Here is a 19,537-nt window from a genome sequence, read left to right as displayed (position 1 = left end):
GGTTCCGGTCTTCGGATCACGGACAAGGGATCCTCAAACAGCATTCGTAGATGCACTGGCAATTCCATGGGACTTTCAGCTGCCATACGTGTTCCCTCCCATGTCACTCCTGCCCAAGGTAATAAGGAAGATCAAGCAAGGAGGAGGATTACTACTTCTAATCGCTCCAGCGTGGCCCAAACGGCATTGGTTCTCAGACCTGCATTGTCTAAATAGAGAGTGTCCTCTTCTACTTCCGCAACACACAGACCTCCTCGTTCAGGGCCCTTGTGTCTACCAGGATCTGGCCCAACTGGCTTTGACGGCGTGGCTCTTGAAGCTTCAGTTCTGAGGGCAAAAGGTTTTTCTGAGGTGGTCATTCAACCTATGTTGAAAGCCCGTAAACCAGCTTCGGCTCAGATTTATTATAGGGTCTGGAATTCTTACTTCACCTGGTGTGCGGCTAAGAATTAGGATGCATCCAAGTTCAGTACTGCCAAACTTTTGGCTTTTCTGCAACAGGGCCTGGACTTAGGTTTTCGTCTGGCCTCCCTCAAGGTTCATATTTCAGCCTTGTCGGTATGGTTTCAGAGAAAAATTGCAAATTTGCCTGACGTTGATACTTTCACTCAGGGTGTTTTACAGATTCAACCTCCCTATGTTCCTCCTTGGGATTTGTCGGTTGTTCTGGATGCCCTACAAGAGTCTCCGTTTGAACCTCTTGAGTCTGTGAACCTTAAAATGGCTTACGCTTAAGGCTTTCTTTTTGCTGGCTATTGCTTCTGCTAGAAGGGTTTCAGACGTGGGTGCCTTATCCTGTCGGTCACCCTTTCTGATTTTTAACAGTGACTGTGCGGTTCTTAGAACTCGCCCTGGTTATCTGCCTAAGGTGGTGTCTTTCCACCTTAACCAAGAGATTGTGGTTCCGGCCTTTATCTCTCCTGGTTTGTCCTCCAAAGAACGGTCTTTAGATGTGGTACAGACTCTCCGTATATGTTTTGAGAACCACCTCTCTTAGGAGATCTGATTCTCTCTTTGTCCTTTTTGGTTTTCACAAACGTGGCTGGCCTGCAAATAAGCAGACCATGTCCAGATGGATTAGAATGGCGATTGCACAAGCTTATGTACAGGCTGGACTTCCAGCTCCTGCTACTATCAAGGCCCATTCTACTCGGTCTGTTGGACCTTCTTGGGTGGCCTGCCGTGGCGCGTCCGCATAATAATTGTGCAAGGCAGCTATGTGGTCTTCAGTGAAAAAGTTCATCAGGTACTAGGCCTTTGATACTTCCGCCTCCCAAGATGCTTCCTTTGGAAGCCGGGTTCTTGCTCCCGCTACAGTGCGTCCCCTCCCATGAGGAACTGCTTTAGTACGTCCCCGATGTTATTCCCTGTGGAATACCAGTGTACCTCGCTGCAGAAAAAAGTGGATTTATTTTAAGACTTACCATTGTTAAGTCTTTTTCTGTGAGGTACACTGGATTCCACAGGGCGCCCACCCTGACGCATTTAGCTTCTTTGGGTTTGTGTGGCATTAGCCGCTGGTACCTTCTCCCGGTCGTGAGAATGTGGCTACTAACTACTGTCGTCTTTTACCTGCAACTGCATTGGACTGGTTAACAAAACTGAGCTCTAGTGCCTGGAGGCGGGGATATAGAGGAGGCGGTGCAGTGCATCTTGGGAACAGTCAAAGCTTTTGCCTGTTGGTGCCTCAGAGCAAAATCCAACTTTACACCCCGATGTTATTCCCTGTGGAATCCAGTGTACCTCACAGAAAACAGATTTAACAATGGTAAGTCTTACCATAAATCTCCTTTTCAGCTTGCTACCTCCGTAATAGCGAGGGCACCCAACCAGTTATGCAGTTCAACCGGTTTACTATGGGCGCAATATGCACAATAATGGGGATCACATTAGATCGGAGAATGGGCGCGATATATCATTTGAATACCGCACAATATTTGTAAAATCCTCTCGCCCACCAATTCATTATATTAACACTACACTTCATTTCTTCTCCACCTACTCCTTCCCTAAGCCTCTCATCAGTTGCTCTTCTCTTATGTCTAAATCTATACTTCATGCACCTACTCTTTTCCTTTGAGCTGCGCTGTATACTGATAGTTTCATAACTGAAGGGGACAAGGACACCCTTTGATACAGCTGCACCAACAACTATCACCCTCCCTTTCTCTTCCCCACCCCTTTCCATACACCCTTAGGTGGAGCGCAACATAAACTCCTAAATCTGATAATGCCCGGTGTAGTGAGGACATCCTGTCACAGAGACATTAGTTTATGGAACCCTCAAGTGGACAGGGGAAGATTACAATTAGCATACGTTATTTCAATTGAAATATATCCATCCCTAGAAGAAGGGGGGGGGGAACAAAAAACACACCACAATGCAGGAGGGGGAGGGGTGAGAACTGGACTGGCATTTTCTGCTAACAAAACTGAGGACATTTACAAGCCATACACACACAGCCTAGATCTGGGACAGAATTTTGGCGGCCCTTCTGAAACATTTTCTTTTGGAAAGCATTCCCATTAGAACACTTGTGACAACCAAGTTATTAGTTTACTACTTAAAACAAGACAGCTCAAAGCAGTGCATGTACTAAAAAGGGAAGTTGCAGAGTTTTGCATTATATTTTGCCAGTGACTTAGCATACCACAAAAGGTAACTTGACAATCGTTAATGCCATGGCCAATCATTTACAGTTTGTATGAACCTTGAATATGGCCTCACCCATATTCAAGAGGGGGAACAAAACAAAAACCTACCACACACACACACTTAAGATGTGGAGCTTCCTCATCCCCTAGAAGTCACTCATTTACAGAATCATCCCAAGTATATTAAACATAACCAGTTTTAATTTCACTATAGTTTTATTTTTGTAACTTTGGTACATTGGTTGCATACAGAGACAACACTATTTTCACAATATGCACAGCAGTAACTTTAAATCAGCTTTGCTTGATGGCATACCTGTTCTAAATTCAGTCCATGTTACATATGGCATAGATTGACTGCTAGGTATATAGACCGCACACCACCACTCAATAGATGTACCGCAAAGTGCAAGGCCTTTCACATAACTGTGCCAGGGTGAAGAGTAATGGCTCACTGGAAAATCTTTCCAAGACAAAAATAAGACTAGGATTTGAACAGTGCCTGTTCTGGTGTAGGCGACAGACATCAGATCAGTGTACTACCATCAAACAACTTACTCAACCGTTCATGTAACTAACTTTCCTTTATCGGACCCTCAGGTCATACGTATATCACAAGTTAGATCACATTCTGTAAAATACTAAAATAACATTTTTCTTTTTACTCTAAACATTATTCCTTACAAATAAGAGATCTATTAGGAAAATAGTTAAACATGACTAAGTACACTACTTGACATGTTCTGAATCCAATGCTTGCACCCAAGAGCCACCGCTATCGCTGCGCAAGCTACAAAGACTCCACACTGGCAGTGTAAGGTTATAAGATGCTAGGTGGGAAATGGCTGTGGCTTTTCCAAGCTGTGGCTTCAGGGATGGCCACGTGAATGTGGTTTGTTGAGAATTCTGCAGGCCAGTGGTCCCTGGTCTGTCATGCTCAGTAGGCGTGGTTGGCAACATACAGAGACTGGCTAGCTGCTCCCGAATCGTCACCACTGTGTTCATACTTTCCACAGGCTGCAAGTCCATTGACCTAGAATGCGATTGAAAATAAACATTAAAGCAGACCACCCATGTGATGGACTTCACATTCAAAGTCATACTGGCACTCCAATTTGGAGCCTCACTGTAGTAAAATATTAATGAAAGCATCTATAAAATGTGTTTAAATCAACACTGGTAAAAGTTATAACTGCTAGTACATGGCTGGCGCCTGGGGGACACCTGTCAAAATCATGCCAGTCATTTTCTAAGGCTAGGGACTGCTGACCCTCTGGTTCATTTACATAAGAGCTTACCTCTGCCCTTTTCAAGAACGCCTCAGCAGCAGCACTTTCATTCTCCTTCTTCCCACGCCAAGCACTCAGAGCAGAAGCTTGCAGGGCACGTCCATAAGAGAAAGTAAGAGCCCAGGGTCTGGCCAGGGGACAGTTGTTCATTGCATTCAAGTTAATAGTGGCTTCCTCCTCACTCTGACCACCAGACAGGAAAGTAACTCCTGGAGAGGAGAGATCAAAACAAACTAGTTGTTAAGTAAAGTCTCACATCAATGTCAGTTTAAAGACTAACAAGGGCACTTTTTTTGTAAATTAAATTGCTACCATTGTTTCATGTAGTATAAGTATGAATGTGCTTTTCCATACATTTGACTTGAGGAGAAGCCTATTTATCAAGCGATCGTGTTCAGATTGTCCTCAAAACCTTAAGGGTTTTTTTCCCCCCACAAAAGTTCTCTTGTGCCTTAGCGAATGCACATGCCCTTTCTCCGAGCTGGATCGGGCTCTCCTGAACAAAGGGGTTGTATGAAGCATGCATCAGTCATTAGTCATTAAAGTGAACCTGCACTGAGCAAGGGAAGTACATAGGAAGGACATTAGTAACACAACATTAACCTGCCCCCATGTTAAATAGACGTTTCAAATGCTTGTAGGCAAGGATCTTACTTTTCAGTATGAAAAACATGTAAACTTGTATTGAAGATTTTCACTAGTTTAGTTGATTTGTGCAACACACTTTTAAAAACAGTCAGGACTTACCCCAGTGGCTATATTTCACCCCACAAAACACACATTTAACCCCTATGAATGCACTGTTCCACAAGTGGAGTTTCACATAGCAACACAACGGCTAAAATACAATGTGGGGAGGGGGAAGAGATGAGTGGTCTTTACCTGGGACTGCAGGGGGAACAGTTCGACGAAGGGCGGTTACTGTTGCCATGGCGATCTCTCCAGAACTATATTTGTTTGGACAAGCATGGCCAGGAGTAACCATGTTGGGTTTCAGTAGAGTGCCCTCCAGGTACACATGATGATCACTTAGAGCCTTGTACACAGCTGCAAGAACCTAGACAGGACAACATCACTCCATTGTAAATGGCTGTGAAGGCAGTGGGGGTAGTTGTGCGGAGGCTTAAATCAGAAGTGCAACTTGCAGTAAGCTGTGCTTTACCAAAAGGTTGACGATACACTGGTTTTAGACTTAGGATTCAATAACCACCATACGGATCATCAAACTTACAAATACATAACCCATTTAGTTTAGGATTCTAATATATAGTGCTCTATTGGCAAAGCAGCATGTTACATTAGGAGGGTAGTTGCCATATACATACTGATAACATTACAGCGCCAAATATGTCAGATCAAAATCTTTAGTGGCCTTAAAAATTATTATTTTTTGTGGAGGATGATAAGAGGTGGTAACTAAGAAATCCACGCACCTTCTCAGTGACATACTGGCAACGTTTCAGGTCATGGTCTCCATCAGGTAGGATCTCTGGCTCCACAATAGGAACAATACCATTCTGCAAGAGAATGGTTAGAAGATCTGGGTGGCCAGGTTTCCCCAGTGCACTCACTTATCCAAATAACATTCTTTATCATCACTAAACAGGTTTACGTGATTGACTATTTACCTGCTGGCAGATGCTGGCGTAGCGAGCAAGTACATTGGCATTTTCCATGATAGCCAGAGAAGAAGGGGTGTGCTCACTAATCTTTAGCACACATCTCCACTTAGCAAAGTCAGCACCATCTTTCTTGTACTGTGCACAACGCTCTGACAGTCCATCCAAACCTAAAAAAAAAAAAAAAAATTATATATATATTTATATTAGTGTGAGGGAAGTGTGTATGAATGGGAGGGTGTGCAGATTATCAATAAATACAGAAAAACCAAATAGAATCACATTACTACTATCTTTTATTAATAAGGTGCTACAATGCATCTACAGAGCTATGAATGTTTTAGCCTCCTATTGTGCTGGAGCCATCGACAAGCCAGGGGTGCTCTGATGGAGTAGGGTGCAGTAGTCCACTAGCTCCCACTAGTAGCCAGTATTCAAGTTTATGTGGTGGACACGGAACAGATAGGGGCATCTACCGCAAGTCAATAGCTCCCTCCCTATATTCCATTATATGAAACCATGATGTGGGGGATGAAAATGTAGCTAATTGTTCGTGGGATTTAGTTACAATTAGTCGACCTTTTGTCAATGTCGACCTGGAATCCAGATACCCTTCCAGAACATACAATTCATACAAAATAGATGCCAAGACACTTATTGCCTATTGTTTTCCTGACATTTTATGTGCCAAACCATAGTTGCTAATGAATGGATAGCCTACAAATGTTCCTTTCCTGTGCATATAACCTTGTGTCAAACATTATATTCTTAAAAAGGCCATGTTTATGTAACCCTCACTTGCCACCAACTATACATCCTTTATACAAAGAGGTCTTATGGGGAAGGGGGTGCAAACAGCATCCAACAGAGCTATTCATAAGTAGCTCCGTTCGGGTGCAATCAGCTGCAGGCATTTCGGCTCACTTCAGGGAGGCAGCAAACTGAAATGCACAAAAAGTGACACATTTTAGCTCTTCACATCACACCCTTTAGTCGGGTTTAGTTGCTTAATGTTACTAAACCCAACACTAACGGATGCGGCATCAATTGAATATTGCCCCTGCAATCTCCCATTACTTTACGGGAGATTGGGTGGCAGTATTGATTGAATTGCCCCCTAAATGTCATGTCACAGCACCGGTTTTAGTCAGCGGTGTGCAGAGTGTAGTGTCATTTTAGCTTTAACGTTAACCATTGCGTAGACAAACTTTCTACTCCCCCAGATTCGTGCACATTCCCAGTGGTGCATCCGTTTCTTTACTGGCTTCTAGAATTGACTGCGAGTTGAGGATGTTAAAGTACACTTGTCATTCACAGCCTGTACGTTCACATTATCTCAAATGCATCCAGATCATATACGGACACACTAGCTTTTGATGGCCAAGGGGAGGCGCTGACTACACATACTATGCAAGAAGTTAATCGTGATCCCTACCTTGAGTTGTGGTTTCCCCATCAGTGCCAGCAAGAGGAACTACACCTTTATCCACCTTACAGAATGAAGAAAAAAATAAACAGAACAAAAAACACATAAAATTGCCAATTCACATAATAGGATAAATAATTATGAGTACAAGGCAATATGATTAAGTCATTAGCCTACAGACAGCTGCCACATAGTTAGCAAAATATTCCAGCACAGTAACATTCACTTCACCAAGCTTATCTAGACTACTTCCAGAGCTCCAATAATAGACACTTAAGTGGAATAGCCATTGACCTTCACCCAACCACCCAATTCCAGCAGGCGAGCAGCAAGTCTCCTTACCAGTTTTATTTGGTTAAAATATTATTCATCCCTGATGTCCTGAGAGTCTTAAAATAGGATACTGCTATATTAAAACAGTGTCTGAAAACACCGATACAACTAGATGTGTGGCACTCATAAGCACAATTGCAGTAACCACCACAGCCTGCGAGCAGTAATATCTAGAAGAAATCTTGCAATGCCGCCAGAAGTAATTTCAGCAGTCTGTAGATGAGGCCAGCATGAGTCACTGTGCTTAGACAGCTCTCTTCCTTAGCATATTCTCAATAAAGGCCATCTGGTATGAAACCACAGGGTTCTAAAACCCATATGGAAACTCCAATGGCAAAGTCAGAGGACCGTGCCACGGCCAGTTTTTTTGTTTTTGTTTGTTTGTTTTTACACTGTTTGAGACATTATACTTTCTACACATCCTATAAATAAAAGGCTAGCACTGCTCCTCACCTCTATGATGGAGGGGGGAATTAAAGTGTTGTGCACACAGGTGGACACTAGATGGCACAATTTAAGTGCACAGCTGCCATTACTGTTATGTTGTTCTGTCATTTTGATGGGCTGGTAACTAGTATACCATAATAAATCATTCTGTGCACCGATACTTTAACGTCTCTCGCACAGTGTAACTACTTTTCACTGTTCCATGGGAAATATAAGGCTCATCAAATTTGGCTTTATCCTAAAACACTTGATCTGGACATCTGTGAATAGCCACTTTGCAGCGCAGCATAAAACGTGCTTGCTGGCCAAAAGCTTTGTATCATTATTTGGATGTTCTGACGCAGTCAGAACAGAACATACAGGGCCCCATTCAGAAGGTGGACGTAAGAGGGATCTGTGCAGTGTCTTCACTCGCAATGGATCTGACAACATACTAATGCCGCTCAAGAAGACTTTTGTATAATACGCTTATTGCTGGTTTCTCAGATTTGCTTACTGTGTCCAAAGAAGCAGCATCAGATCAACCCTAAGGTTGCTCAGAATGTCCGCCGCAGTTAAGCGGCCAGAGGCCAGTGAATCTGTGTCACAAGATACAATAGCTAGCTTCTGCAAGCACCCAAAATGTAGGACACACGTCTCGGTTTTCTCCAACACTCCACGACACTGACCTCTCTTCCCCCAAACGCCAGAAGCCTGTCAAACTACATCTAGAGCCACATTGGGACTGCTTTCACAAGACAATTGTAGCACGTGTGCAGATCTAAAACAAATCGGCCATATGCGACTGAATCGGTAGAGTGTCCACCTCTGAATCAAGCCCATAGGGTAGTATTCAAATGATATATCACGCCCAAACTCCTTTCTAAAGTGATCCCCGTTATCGTGTCCAGAGTAATCAGGTTTAGCTCCGTAAAGAGTTAGGGCGCCTCACTACCCTGAGGGTAGCCAGCTGAAAATAAGATTTTAAACCTACTGGTAAATCTATTTCTCCTAGTCCGTAGAGGATGCTGGGGACTCCGTAAGGACCATGGGGTATAGACGGGCACCGCAGGAGACATGGGCACCTAAGAGAACTTTTCCTATGGGTGTGCACTGGCTCCTCCCTCTATGCCCCTCCTCCAGACCTCAGTTAGAGAACTGTGCCCAGAGGAGATGGACAATACGAGGGCAGGATTTTATAAATCCAAGGGCAAGATTCCTACCAGCCCACACCAATCATACCATGTAACCCGGAACATACATAACCAGATAACAGTATGAACAAACAGTAGCGGTCCAAGATCGATTCCAACTGTAACATAACCCTTATGTAAACAACTATATAAAAGTCTTGCAGAGTTTCCGCACTGGGACGGGCGCCCAGCATCCTCTACGGACTAGGAGAAATAGATTTACCGGTAGGTTTATAATCTTATTTTCTCTTACGTCCTAGAGGATGCTGGGGACTCCGTAAGGACCATGGGGTTTATACCAAAGCTCCCAATCGGGTGGGAGAGTGCGTATGACTCTGCAGCACCGACTGAGCAAATGCTAGGTCCTCATCAGCCAGGGTATCAAACTTATAGAATTTAGCAAAAGTGTTTGACCCCGACCAAGTTGCTGCTCGGCAAAGCTGTAATGCCGAGACGCCCCGGGCAGCCGCCCAAGAAGAGCCCACCTGCCTAGTGGAATGGGCCTTAACCGAATGCGGTAACGGCAATCCAGCCGTAGAATGAGCCTGCTGAATCGTGTTACAGATCCAGCGAGCAATAGTCTGCTTCGAAGCAGGCGCGCCAATCTTGTTGGCAGCATACAGGACAAACAGAGCCTCTGTTTTCCTAATTCTAGCCGTCCTGGCTACATAAATCCTCAAGGCCCTGACTACATCCAGGGACCTGGAATCCTCCAAGTCACTCGTAGCCACAGGCACCACAATGGGTTGGTTCAAATGGAATGAAGAAACCACCTTAGGCAAAAATTGAGGGCGTGTCCTCAATTCCGTTCTATCAACATGAAAAATCAAGTAGGGGCTCTTGTGAGACAAGGCCGCCAATTCTGACACTCGCCTTGCAGATGCTAAGGCCAACAACATGACCACCTTCCAGGTAAGAAATTTCAACTCAACCTTGTTAAGTGGTTCAAACCAGTGTGATTTTAGGAACTGCAACACCACGTTCAGGTCCCATGGTGCCACTGGAGGCACAAAAGGAGGCTGGATGTGTAGCACTCCCTTTACAAAAGTCTGGACTTCTGGAAGAGAAGCCAATTCCTTCTGAAAGAATATCGAGAGGGCCGAAATCTGTACCTTAACAGAGCCTAATTTCAGGCCCATATCCACTCCCGTCTGTAGGAAGTGGAGAAAACGACCCAAATGAAAATCTTCCGTAGGGGCGTTCTTGGTTTCACACCAAGACATATTTTCGCCAGATACGGTGATAATGTTTTACAGTCACCTACTTTCTAGCCTTTATTAGAGTAGGGATGACCTCCTCCGGAATCCCCTTCTCAGCTAGGATCCGGCGTTCATGCCGTCAAACGTAACCGCGGTAAGTCTTGGAACATGCAGGGACCCTGCTGCAATAGATCCTCCCTTAGAGGAAGAGGCCAGGGATCTCCTGTGAGCATCTCCTGAAGATCTGAGTACCAGGCCCTTCGAGGCCAGTCTGGAACAATGAGTATTGTCTGTACTCTTCTTCGCCTTATGATCCTCAACACCTTTGTGATGAGGAGGAAGAGGAGGAAACACGTAGACAGATTGGAACACCCATGGCGTTACCAGGGCATCTACTGCTACTGCCTGAGGGTCCCGGGACCTGGCACAATACCTCCGAAGCTTCTTGTTGAGGCGTGACGCCATCATGTCTATTTGAGGAACTCCCCAAAGACCCGTTATCACTGCAAAGACTTCTTGATGAAGTCCCCACTCTCCTGGATGGAGATCGTGTCTGCTGAGGAAGTCTGCTTCCCAGTTGCCCACTCCCGGAATGAAGACAGCTGACAGAGCGCGTAAGTGATTTTCCGCCCAGCGAAGAATCCTGGTTGCTTCCGCCATCGCAGCTCTGCTTCTTGTCCCGCCTTGGCGGTTCACATGAGCCACTGCTGTGACATTGTCTGATTGAATTAGAACCGGTAGGTTGCGAAGAAGACAGCCGTTGTATATGGCTCTTAGCTCCAACACGTTGATGTGTAGACAGGACTCCTGGTCTGACCACAGTCCCTGAAAATTTCTTCCTTGGGTGACTGCTCCCCATCCTCGGAGGCTCGCGTCCGTGGTTACCAGGATCCAGTCCTGAATTCCGAACCTGCGACCCTCCAGAAGGTGAGCACTTTGCAGCCACCATAGAAGAGACACCCTGGTCCCGGGGGACAGTGTTATTTTCCGATGTAAATGTAGATGGGACCCGGACCATTTGTCCAGAAGGTCCCATTGAAACGTCCTTGCATGGAACCTGCCGAAGGGGATGGCCTCGTAGGCTGCCACCATTTTCCCCATAACACGAGTGCATTGATGAACTGACACTCTTTTTGGCTTTAGCAGGTCTCTGACCATGTTCTGGATGTCCTGGGCTTTTTCCAACGGGAGAAAAACCTTCTTTTGTTCCGTATCCAGTATCATACCTAGGAACGTTAGTCGAGTTGTCGGAATCAACTGTGACTTCGGTAGATTTAGAATCCAACCGTGTTGCTGGAGCACTCTCAGAGAGAGTGTCACATTGCTCAGCAATTGCTCTCTTGATCTCGCCTTTATCAGGAGATCGTCCAAGTATGGGATAATTGTGACTCCATGCTTGCGCAGGACCACCATCATTTCCGCCATTATCTTGGTGAAAATCCTTGGGGCCGTGGAAAGCCCAAATGGCAACGTCTGAAATTGGTAATGACAATCCTGTATAGCGAATCTCAGGTACTCCTGATGGGAAGGATATATGGGGACATGAAGGTAAGCATCCTTTATGTCCAGTGACACCATAAACTCCCCCTCCTCCATGCTGGCTATTATCGCCCTGAGCGATTCCATCTTGAATTTGAATCTTTTCATGTACAGGTTTAGGGATTTTAGATTCAAAATAGGTCTGACCGAACCATCCAGTTTCGGGACCACAAAGAGGGTTGAATAGTACCCTTTTCCCTGTTGGTTCAAGGGAACCCGGATAATTACTTGCTGTTGACACAGCGTTTGAAATGCAGCTAACACTACATCCCTGTCTGGGGTAGAAGCTGGTAAGGCCGACTTGAAAAATCGGCGTGGGGTCACCTCTTCGAAATCCAGTTTGTAGCCTTGGGAAACTATTTCCACGCCCAAGGATTCAGGTCTGAGCTGACCCAGACCTGGCTGAAGAGTCGAAGACGAGTCCCCACCGGTGCAGACTCCCGCAGGGGAGCCCCAGCGTCATGCAGTGGGTTTTGTAGAAGCCGGGGAGGACTTCTGTTCCTGGGCACCAGCCGAAGCAGGTGTTCTTTTCCCTCTACCCTTACGTCTGGCAAGGAAGGAGGATCCCCGACCTCTTCTGGACTTTTGTGACCGAAAGGACTGCATCTGATATGTTGGAGTTTTCTTCTGCTGTTGGGGAATAAACGGTAAAAAGTTAGATTTACCTGCGGTAGCTGTGGAAACCAGGTCCGCCAGCCCATCCCCAAACAACACGTCTCCCCTATAGGGTAGAACCTCCATATGCTTTTTCGAATCCGCATCACCCGTCCACTGGCGGGTCCATAAGGAACTTCTCGCTGAAATAGCTATGGCATTGGCTCTGGAAGTCAGTAATCCAATGTCCCTTTGAGCGTCTCTCATATACAAGACTGCGTCTTTGATATGGGCTAGAATTAACAAAACCGTATCTCTATCCATGGTATCAAGGTCAGCCGACAGGTTCTGTCCAGGCTGAAATTGCGCTACATACCCATGCCGACGCAATTGTCGGTCTTAGCAAAGCTCCAGTATGTGAATAAATAGACTTAAGTAGTCTCTTGCCTGCGATCCGCAGGATCCTTGAGGGCCGCTGTGTCTGGAGACGGTAGCGCCACTTTCTTTGACAGGCGCGTTAAAGCCTTGTCCACAGTGGGAGGGGATTCCCAACGTACCCTGTCCTGTGTAGGGAAGGGGTATGCCATATTAATTCTTTTTGGAATCTGCGGTCTCTTATCCGGAGTCTCCCAAGCTTTTTCAAAAAAACTCATTAAGTTCATGAGATGGGGGAAAGTTTATTATCGGTTTCTTTCCCTTAAACATGTGTACCCACGTGTCAGGAACAGAGGATTCATCAGCAATATGCAACACATCTCTTATTGCTATAATCATACACTGAATGCTCTTTGTCACCTTAGGGTGCAATTTACCTTCATCATAGTCTACACTGGAATCAGAGTCCGTGTCAGTAGTTGTTGTGTCCACAATTTATGCCAAGGGACGCTTTTGAGACCCCGACGGGCCCTGTGAGTCGGTCCAATCCGAGGATTGACCCCCTGACGCCTCCCCGAATTCAGCCTTATCTAGCCTCTTATGTAAAGATGTCACACTTGCATTCAACATATGCCACATGTCCATCCATTCCTGAGTCGGCACTACCGACGGGGACACCACTCATCTGCTCTACCTCCTCCTTGGAGAAGCCTTCCGCTTCAGACATGTCGACACACACGTACCGACACACCCCCCCCCCACACACACAGGGATATACCTATAAGGGGACAATACCCCAACCAGGCCCTTAGGAGAGACAGAGAGAGTAGTCAGCACACACCCAGCGCCCAAATTACACTGGAAAAAACAGATTGTGTGTGTGTGTGTGTGTGTGTGTGTGTGTGTGTGTGTGTGTGTGTGTATATATATATATATATATATATATATATATATACATACATACATACACACACACACTATTTCCCACTCACTGCGCGCCAATGTGCCCCCCCTTTCTTTTTTCCAACCTCTGAAGCGTTCAGCGGGGGAGAGTCTGGCGAGCCAGCGTTTCTCATGCAGCTCTGTGGAGAAAATGGCGCTGGTTAGTGCTGAGGGATCAAGCTCCACCCCCCCCCCAGCGGCAGGCTTCGGTCCCTCTTCAATTTTCACAAAAATGGCAGGGGATCATCTATTTGCTGCCTCCGCAGCCTAATAGCACCTTATTGCCGAAAAACGAGGTTTATTGCTGCCCAGGGCGCACCCCCCTGCACCCATCAGTGCTGTCTGTGTGTTGTGTATGGGAGCAATGGCGCGCAGCCTTACCTCATGAAGATCTGAAGTCTTCTGCCGCCTGAGATGTCTTCTTGTTTCTCATACTCACCCGGCTTCTATCTTCCGGCATCTGTGAGGAGGACGGCAGCGCGGCTCCGGGACGAACCCCAGGGTGAGACCTGTGTTCAGACTCCCTCTGGAGCCAATTGTGTCCAGTAGCCTAAGAAGCAGAGCCTATCAGTTAAGTAGGTCTGCTTCTCTCCCCTCAGTCCCACGATGCAGGGAGCCTGTTGCCAACAGGACTCCCTGAAAATAAAAAACCTAACAAAATTCTTTTTCCACAGAAAACTCAGGAGAGCTCTCTGCAGTGCACCATTCTCCTCTGGGCACCGGATCTAACTGAGGTCAGGAGGAGGGGCATAGAGGGAGGAGCCAGTGCACACCCATAGGAAAAGTTCTTTTAGGTGCCCATGTCTCCTGCGGACCCCGTCTATACCCCATGGTCCTTACGGAGTCCCCAGCATCCTCTAGGACGTAAGAGAAATGATAATACCATGCCCGTCAGCAGAAACAGAATGGATGTGGAAGCCCTCATGTAACTTAGAAGGGGGTCTCCCAAAGCCATATAGCTAGAACCCTTCCAATTTTGCTGCACATCAAAAAATGTTTCAGATTTTGCGCCAATTCCAGTGCATGTTCTATTGTGACCAAAGGTTAACCACGGTGACTTTTCATTCCATTTGGACAACTGAAGAAAAATATCTGTTATAGCCAAGTGCTTACTTATGGATTAATGGGGGATGCCTTTATTTCACTCACCTTAATGCCAACAAGAATGCCTTTATCTTTAATCATCTTTACAAAGTTGGTGCCACAGTCCCCCTGCTGGTACATGGTCTCATGAAAGAAGATGACACCACCAATGCATTGCTGCATACGCTCATCATCGCTGAACAGAATCTGTCGGTACAGACGTCTGTTCTCCTCCGTGTTGTCTACCCCAATACCATTCAGACGTTTGGCCATGCTTCCTAGGTTATAAAGATGTATGTAGTATTATACACAGGGTATACACTAGGCAGACCGTTTTGCCGTCTGGCCATTGTGAGTGCACACAGTTACGGATCGTTGGCTGGATGTATTGTGACTTAGTTCACAACAGTTGTGATGTCCGTCACTGATGGGCTCTGCAGCACCTGTACAGGCAGTCTGCCCATACACACAGCACAAAGCGCAGATATAACAGCCATCAGCTGTGCTGCAGGGCCAATGTGATGGTCTCTTAATGTTGTTCGCAGACATAAGGGGTACACACCTGCCGACATGCCTGCGATATATCAGCCGTTGAACTGAGCATGTCGGCGGGTGTGTACTCAGCATCACAGCTGTGCTGTAGCTATGGAAACCAGTGCTGTACTTGCCTGTGCACAGCATGGAGTGCAATTACAGTGAGACACACAATTTCCCCAAGAGACAGTGGGGGAAATATACTAAGCCTTTGAGAGTAATAAAGTAACAGCCACTCAGCTCCTAACTGCCTTGTTACAGGCAGTGTTTGAAAAATGACTCTCTCCACTTTATCAGTCTCCAAGGATTAGTGCCCCAGTGACTTATAAACACAAAGCAGGCAAAATGTATTCAGACATCCCCAGAGTATGAATCTTGCCTCATACGATTTCTTGGAAGGCTCCCCTGCAGTAGTGTCCTCATAAGCAATTAAAATTATGGCACACCAGGAAGAAAGTGCTTTGGGTATACAGGTTGAGTATCCCGTATCCAAATATTCCGAAATGCGTTTTTTTGTTTTTGAGTGAGATAGTGAAACCTTTGTTTTCTGATGGCTCACTGTACACAAACTTTGTTTAATACACACAATTATTCAAAATATATTAAATGACCTTCAGGCTGTGTGTATAAGGTGTACATGTAACAAATTAATTGTGTTTATGTACACAAACTTTGTTTAATGCACTTAGTTATTAAACATATTGGCTAAAATAACCTTCAGGCTCTGTGTATAAGGTGTATATGAAACAAATGCATTCTGTGCTTAGACTTGGATCCCATCACCATGATATCTCATTATGGTATGCAATTATTCCCAAAAACTGAAAGTCGATATCCAAAATACTTCTGATCCCAAGCATTTTGGATATGGCATACTCAACATGTATTAAACATATAGCTCAATGTACAAAAAGAATTGTCCCAAGTAAACTGCAGGACACAGGTGTAACTTAAATCATAACACTAATTCCCAATAGCTGCGACATACTTCATGTAGTTTTTCAGGACACAGTTATCTGAACCACACCAAACCCAGTTTCTCATGGTCACTCACCCACAGATTCGTCTGCAGCCAAAATACCCTTCCCCTTGCATACAATCTGCTGTGCTATGTCTGCCAGTTCCTTCTTCTGCTCAGCACCGAGCGCTGGGTATTGGTGGGTCATTTTGTAGGTTCTGTGGGTGAAGAAAGCCAGAGATTTAAAAAAAAAAAAAAAAAAAAAAAAAAAAAAAAAAAGAAGGGGAGGGGATTATACATAAAAATTTATTTTATGGTGGACTTCCCATAGTTAAATCTTTCTGCGAGGTACACTGGGTTCCACAGGGAATACATCGGGGTGTAGAGTTGGATCTTTATCCAGAGGCAGCAACAGGCTAAAGCAGGCCTGGCCAACCTGTGGCTCTCCAGATGTTGTGAAACTACATATCCCAGCATGCCCTGCCACGGTTTTAGCATTCCTTAATAGCAAAAGTGTGGCAAAGCATGATGGGAATTGTAGTTTTACAACAGCTGGAGAGCCACAGGTTGGCCAGGCCTGGGCTAAAGCTTTGACTGTTCCCAGGATGCATTGCATGGCAGCCTCCGGACACTGGAGCACAGTTTCGTTAACCAGTCCAATGCAGTAGCAGGTAAAAGGCGGCAGATGTTAGTCACATAGAACCACAATCTCACGACAGGAGAAGGGACCAGCGGCTAAAGCCATGCATATCCAAAGAAGCTAAGTGAGTCAGGGTAGGCGCCCTGTGGAACCCAGTATACCTCGCAGAAAGAGATTTAACTATGGTAAGTCTACCATAACTCTCCTTTTCTGCAGCGGGGTACACTATATTCCATAGGGAATACATCAGGGATGTCCTAAAGCAGCTCCTCATGGGAGGGGGGACGCACCGTAGCGGGCACAAGAACCCGGCGTCCAAAGGAAGCATCCTGGAAGGCAGAAGTATCAAAGGCATAAAACCTAATGAACACATGCAAGGCGGCTACGTGGTCCTCAGTGAACAACTGTTCAGTGGACGCGCCTCGGCGGGCCGCCCAAGAAGGGCCAACAGCCCGAGTAGAATGGGCTTTGATAGCAGCAGAAGCTGCAAGGCCAGCCTGTGCATACTGTATGCTTGTGCAATCACCATTCTAATCCATCTGGCCAATGTTTGTTTGCAGGCCAGCCACGTTTGTGAAAACCAAAAAGTACAAAAAGGGTATCTGACCTCCTGAGAGAAGCAGTCCTCTCCACGTAAATACGGAGAGCCCGCACCACATCTAAATACCGCTCTTTCGAGGACAAACCAGTAAAGATAAAAAGCTGGAACCACAATCTCTTGGTTAAGATGGAAAGATTACACCCACTTAGGTAGATAACTGGGAAGAATTCTAAGAACTGCCCAGTCACGGTGAAAAATCAGAAAGGGTGGACGACAGGACAAAGTGTCCAAGTCAGACACCCTCCTAGCAGAGGCAATAGCCAGCAGAAACACGACCTTAAGCGTAAGCCATTTAAGGTCCACAGACTCAAGAGGTTCAAATGGAGACTCTTGTAGGGCATTCAAGACAACAGACAGATCCCATGGAACCACAGGAGGGACATAAGGCGTTTTACGAATTCAGCCTCCCTAAGTGAAAGTATGAACATCAGGAATAGACGCAATCTTCCTCTGAAGCCACACTGACCAGGCAGAAGGAGGCCAGACGAAGGCCTTATTGCAGAAAAGCCAAAAGTCTGGAAGTTCTGAAATTGTATGCATCGTAATTCTTAGCAGCATACCATGTGAAGTAAGAATTCCAGACCCTGTAATAAATTAATGCAGAAGCAGGTTTGTGGGCTTTCATAGTTTGGATAACCGCCTCAGAGAATCCCTTAGCCCTCAGGAGTGAAGCTTCAAGAGCCACACCGTGAAAGCAAGTCTGGCCAGGTCCGAGTAGACACAAGGGCCCTGAACAAGGAGGTCTGGGCATTGAGGAAGTAGAAGAGGACGCTCGATTGAGAGACCCTGCAGGTCTGAGAACCAATGCAGTCTGGGCCACGCTGGAGCGTCTAGAAGTAGTATTCCTGCTACTTGCTTGAACTTTCGTAGTACCCTAGGCAGAAGTGACACTGGAGGGAACACGTATGGCAGCTGAAAGTTCCATGGAATTGCCAGTCAGTCCACGAACGCTGCTTGAGGATCCCCTGTCCTTGATCCAAAGACCGGAACCTTGTGATTGTGTCAAAACGCCATCAGGTCTACATCTGGTAGGCCCCACTTGTCCACTAGGAGTTGAAAGACTTCTGGATGAAGAATGCACTCTCCAGCATGAACGTCCTGACAACTGTGGAAATCTGCTTCCCAGTGTAGGACTCCAGGAATGAACACTGACGATATTGCTGGCAGATGGCGTTCCGTCCAACGAATAGTTGATACTTCCAGCATTGCCATGCGGCTTTGAGTGCCACTTTGATGATTTATGTATGCCACCATGGTGGTGTTTGCCGATTGTACTTAAATAGGCCTGATCTGTATCAGAGGCAGGGCAAGTGTCAAAGCATTGAACACTGGCCGCAATTCTAGAATGTTTATCGGTAGGTGTGTGTGTGTGTGTGTGTGTGTGTGTGTGTGTGTGTGTGTGTGTGTGTGTGTGTGTGTGTGTCCAGCAGTACCCCCAGGTGCACCATGCTCCGAAAAGGGACTTGTTCCAGTTGATGAACCACCCGTGGGCTTGTAGGTATTGGACCATCAGTTCCAGATGACTGAGGAAAACATCTTGGAAGTTCGCCAGGATCAGCAAATCGTCCAGATACGGCAGGATCCAGATTCCCTGACGGCGGAGAAGGGCCATCACGGCTATGACCTTGGTGAAGATCTGAGGGGCTGTGGCCAGTCCAAATGGTGGAGCCTGGCATTGATAATGTAGGTTGCCAATAGCAAACAGCAGATATTGCCGATGCAATTTGGCAATAGGCATATGCAGGTAAGCATCCTGTATGTTCAGGGATACCATATAGCCTTCGGGTTCCATGGCCAGTACAATCGAGCGCAGCATTTCCATACAGAATTTAGATACTCACAAGTTTGTTCAATGATTTGAGGTTGAGTTTAGGCCGGAAAAGGACCCATTGCGTTTCGGGACTAGAAACACTATTGAATAGTTTCCCATGTCTCTTTGGGACAGAGGTACCGGCACTACCACTCCTGTGTCCAGGAGGGATCGCACAACCAGGTGTTGAGCGTGCGCTTTCAACGGATCCGAAGGAATAAACTGTCGTGCAGAACTGGTGAGGGGGACGTCTCTTGAAAGAGACAGTGTACCCATGAGAGACGACTTCCCGCACCCCGGCGTCTGAAGTAGTTCTTAACC

At 46.1% G+C, this 19,537-nt stretch overlaps 1 protein-coding gene across 2 annotated transcripts in view; it reads right to left on the bottom strand.

The window, feature by feature from the left end:
- Window positions 1-2,852: 2,852 nt before the first annotated feature.
- ALDOC (aldolase, fructose-bisphosphate C) overlaps window positions 2,853-19,537 on the bottom strand; it is a 46,240-nt gene continuing 29,555 nt past the window's right edge. For both annotated transcript variants that reach the window (XM_063955977.1, XM_063955978.1), the window contains exons 2-9: window positions 16,262-16,383; window positions 14,740-14,951; window positions 6,999-7,053; window positions 5,573-5,733; window positions 5,378-5,461; window positions 4,827-5,001; window positions 3,954-4,153; window positions 2,853-3,688 (exon numbers count right to left, since the gene is read on the bottom strand). In XM_063955977.1, the coding sequence (XP_063812047.1) occupies window positions 3,593-3,688; window positions 3,954-4,153; window positions 4,827-5,001; window positions 5,378-5,461; window positions 5,573-5,733; window positions 6,999-7,053; window positions 14,740-14,951; window positions 16,262-16,373 (1,095 nt within the window). In that variant the 5' untranslated portion in view covers window positions 16,374-16,383 and the 3' untranslated portion in view covers window positions 2,853-3,592. The remainder of the gene's footprint in view (window positions 3,689-3,953; window positions 4,154-4,826; window positions 5,002-5,377; window positions 5,462-5,572; window positions 5,734-6,998; window positions 7,054-14,739; window positions 14,952-16,261; window positions 16,384-19,537) is intronic.

The sequence above is a fragment of the Pseudophryne corroboree genome, chromosome 2 (assembly GCF_028390025.1).
Source record: "Pseudophryne corroboree isolate aPseCor3 chromosome 2, aPseCor3.hap2, whole genome shotgun sequence".
NCBI lineage: Eukaryota > Metazoa > Chordata > Amphibia > Anura > Myobatrachidae > Pseudophryne > Pseudophryne corroboree.
The sequence above is the reverse complement of the archived record's forward strand: the minus strand, read 5'-3'. Positions and strand labels throughout refer to the sequence as shown.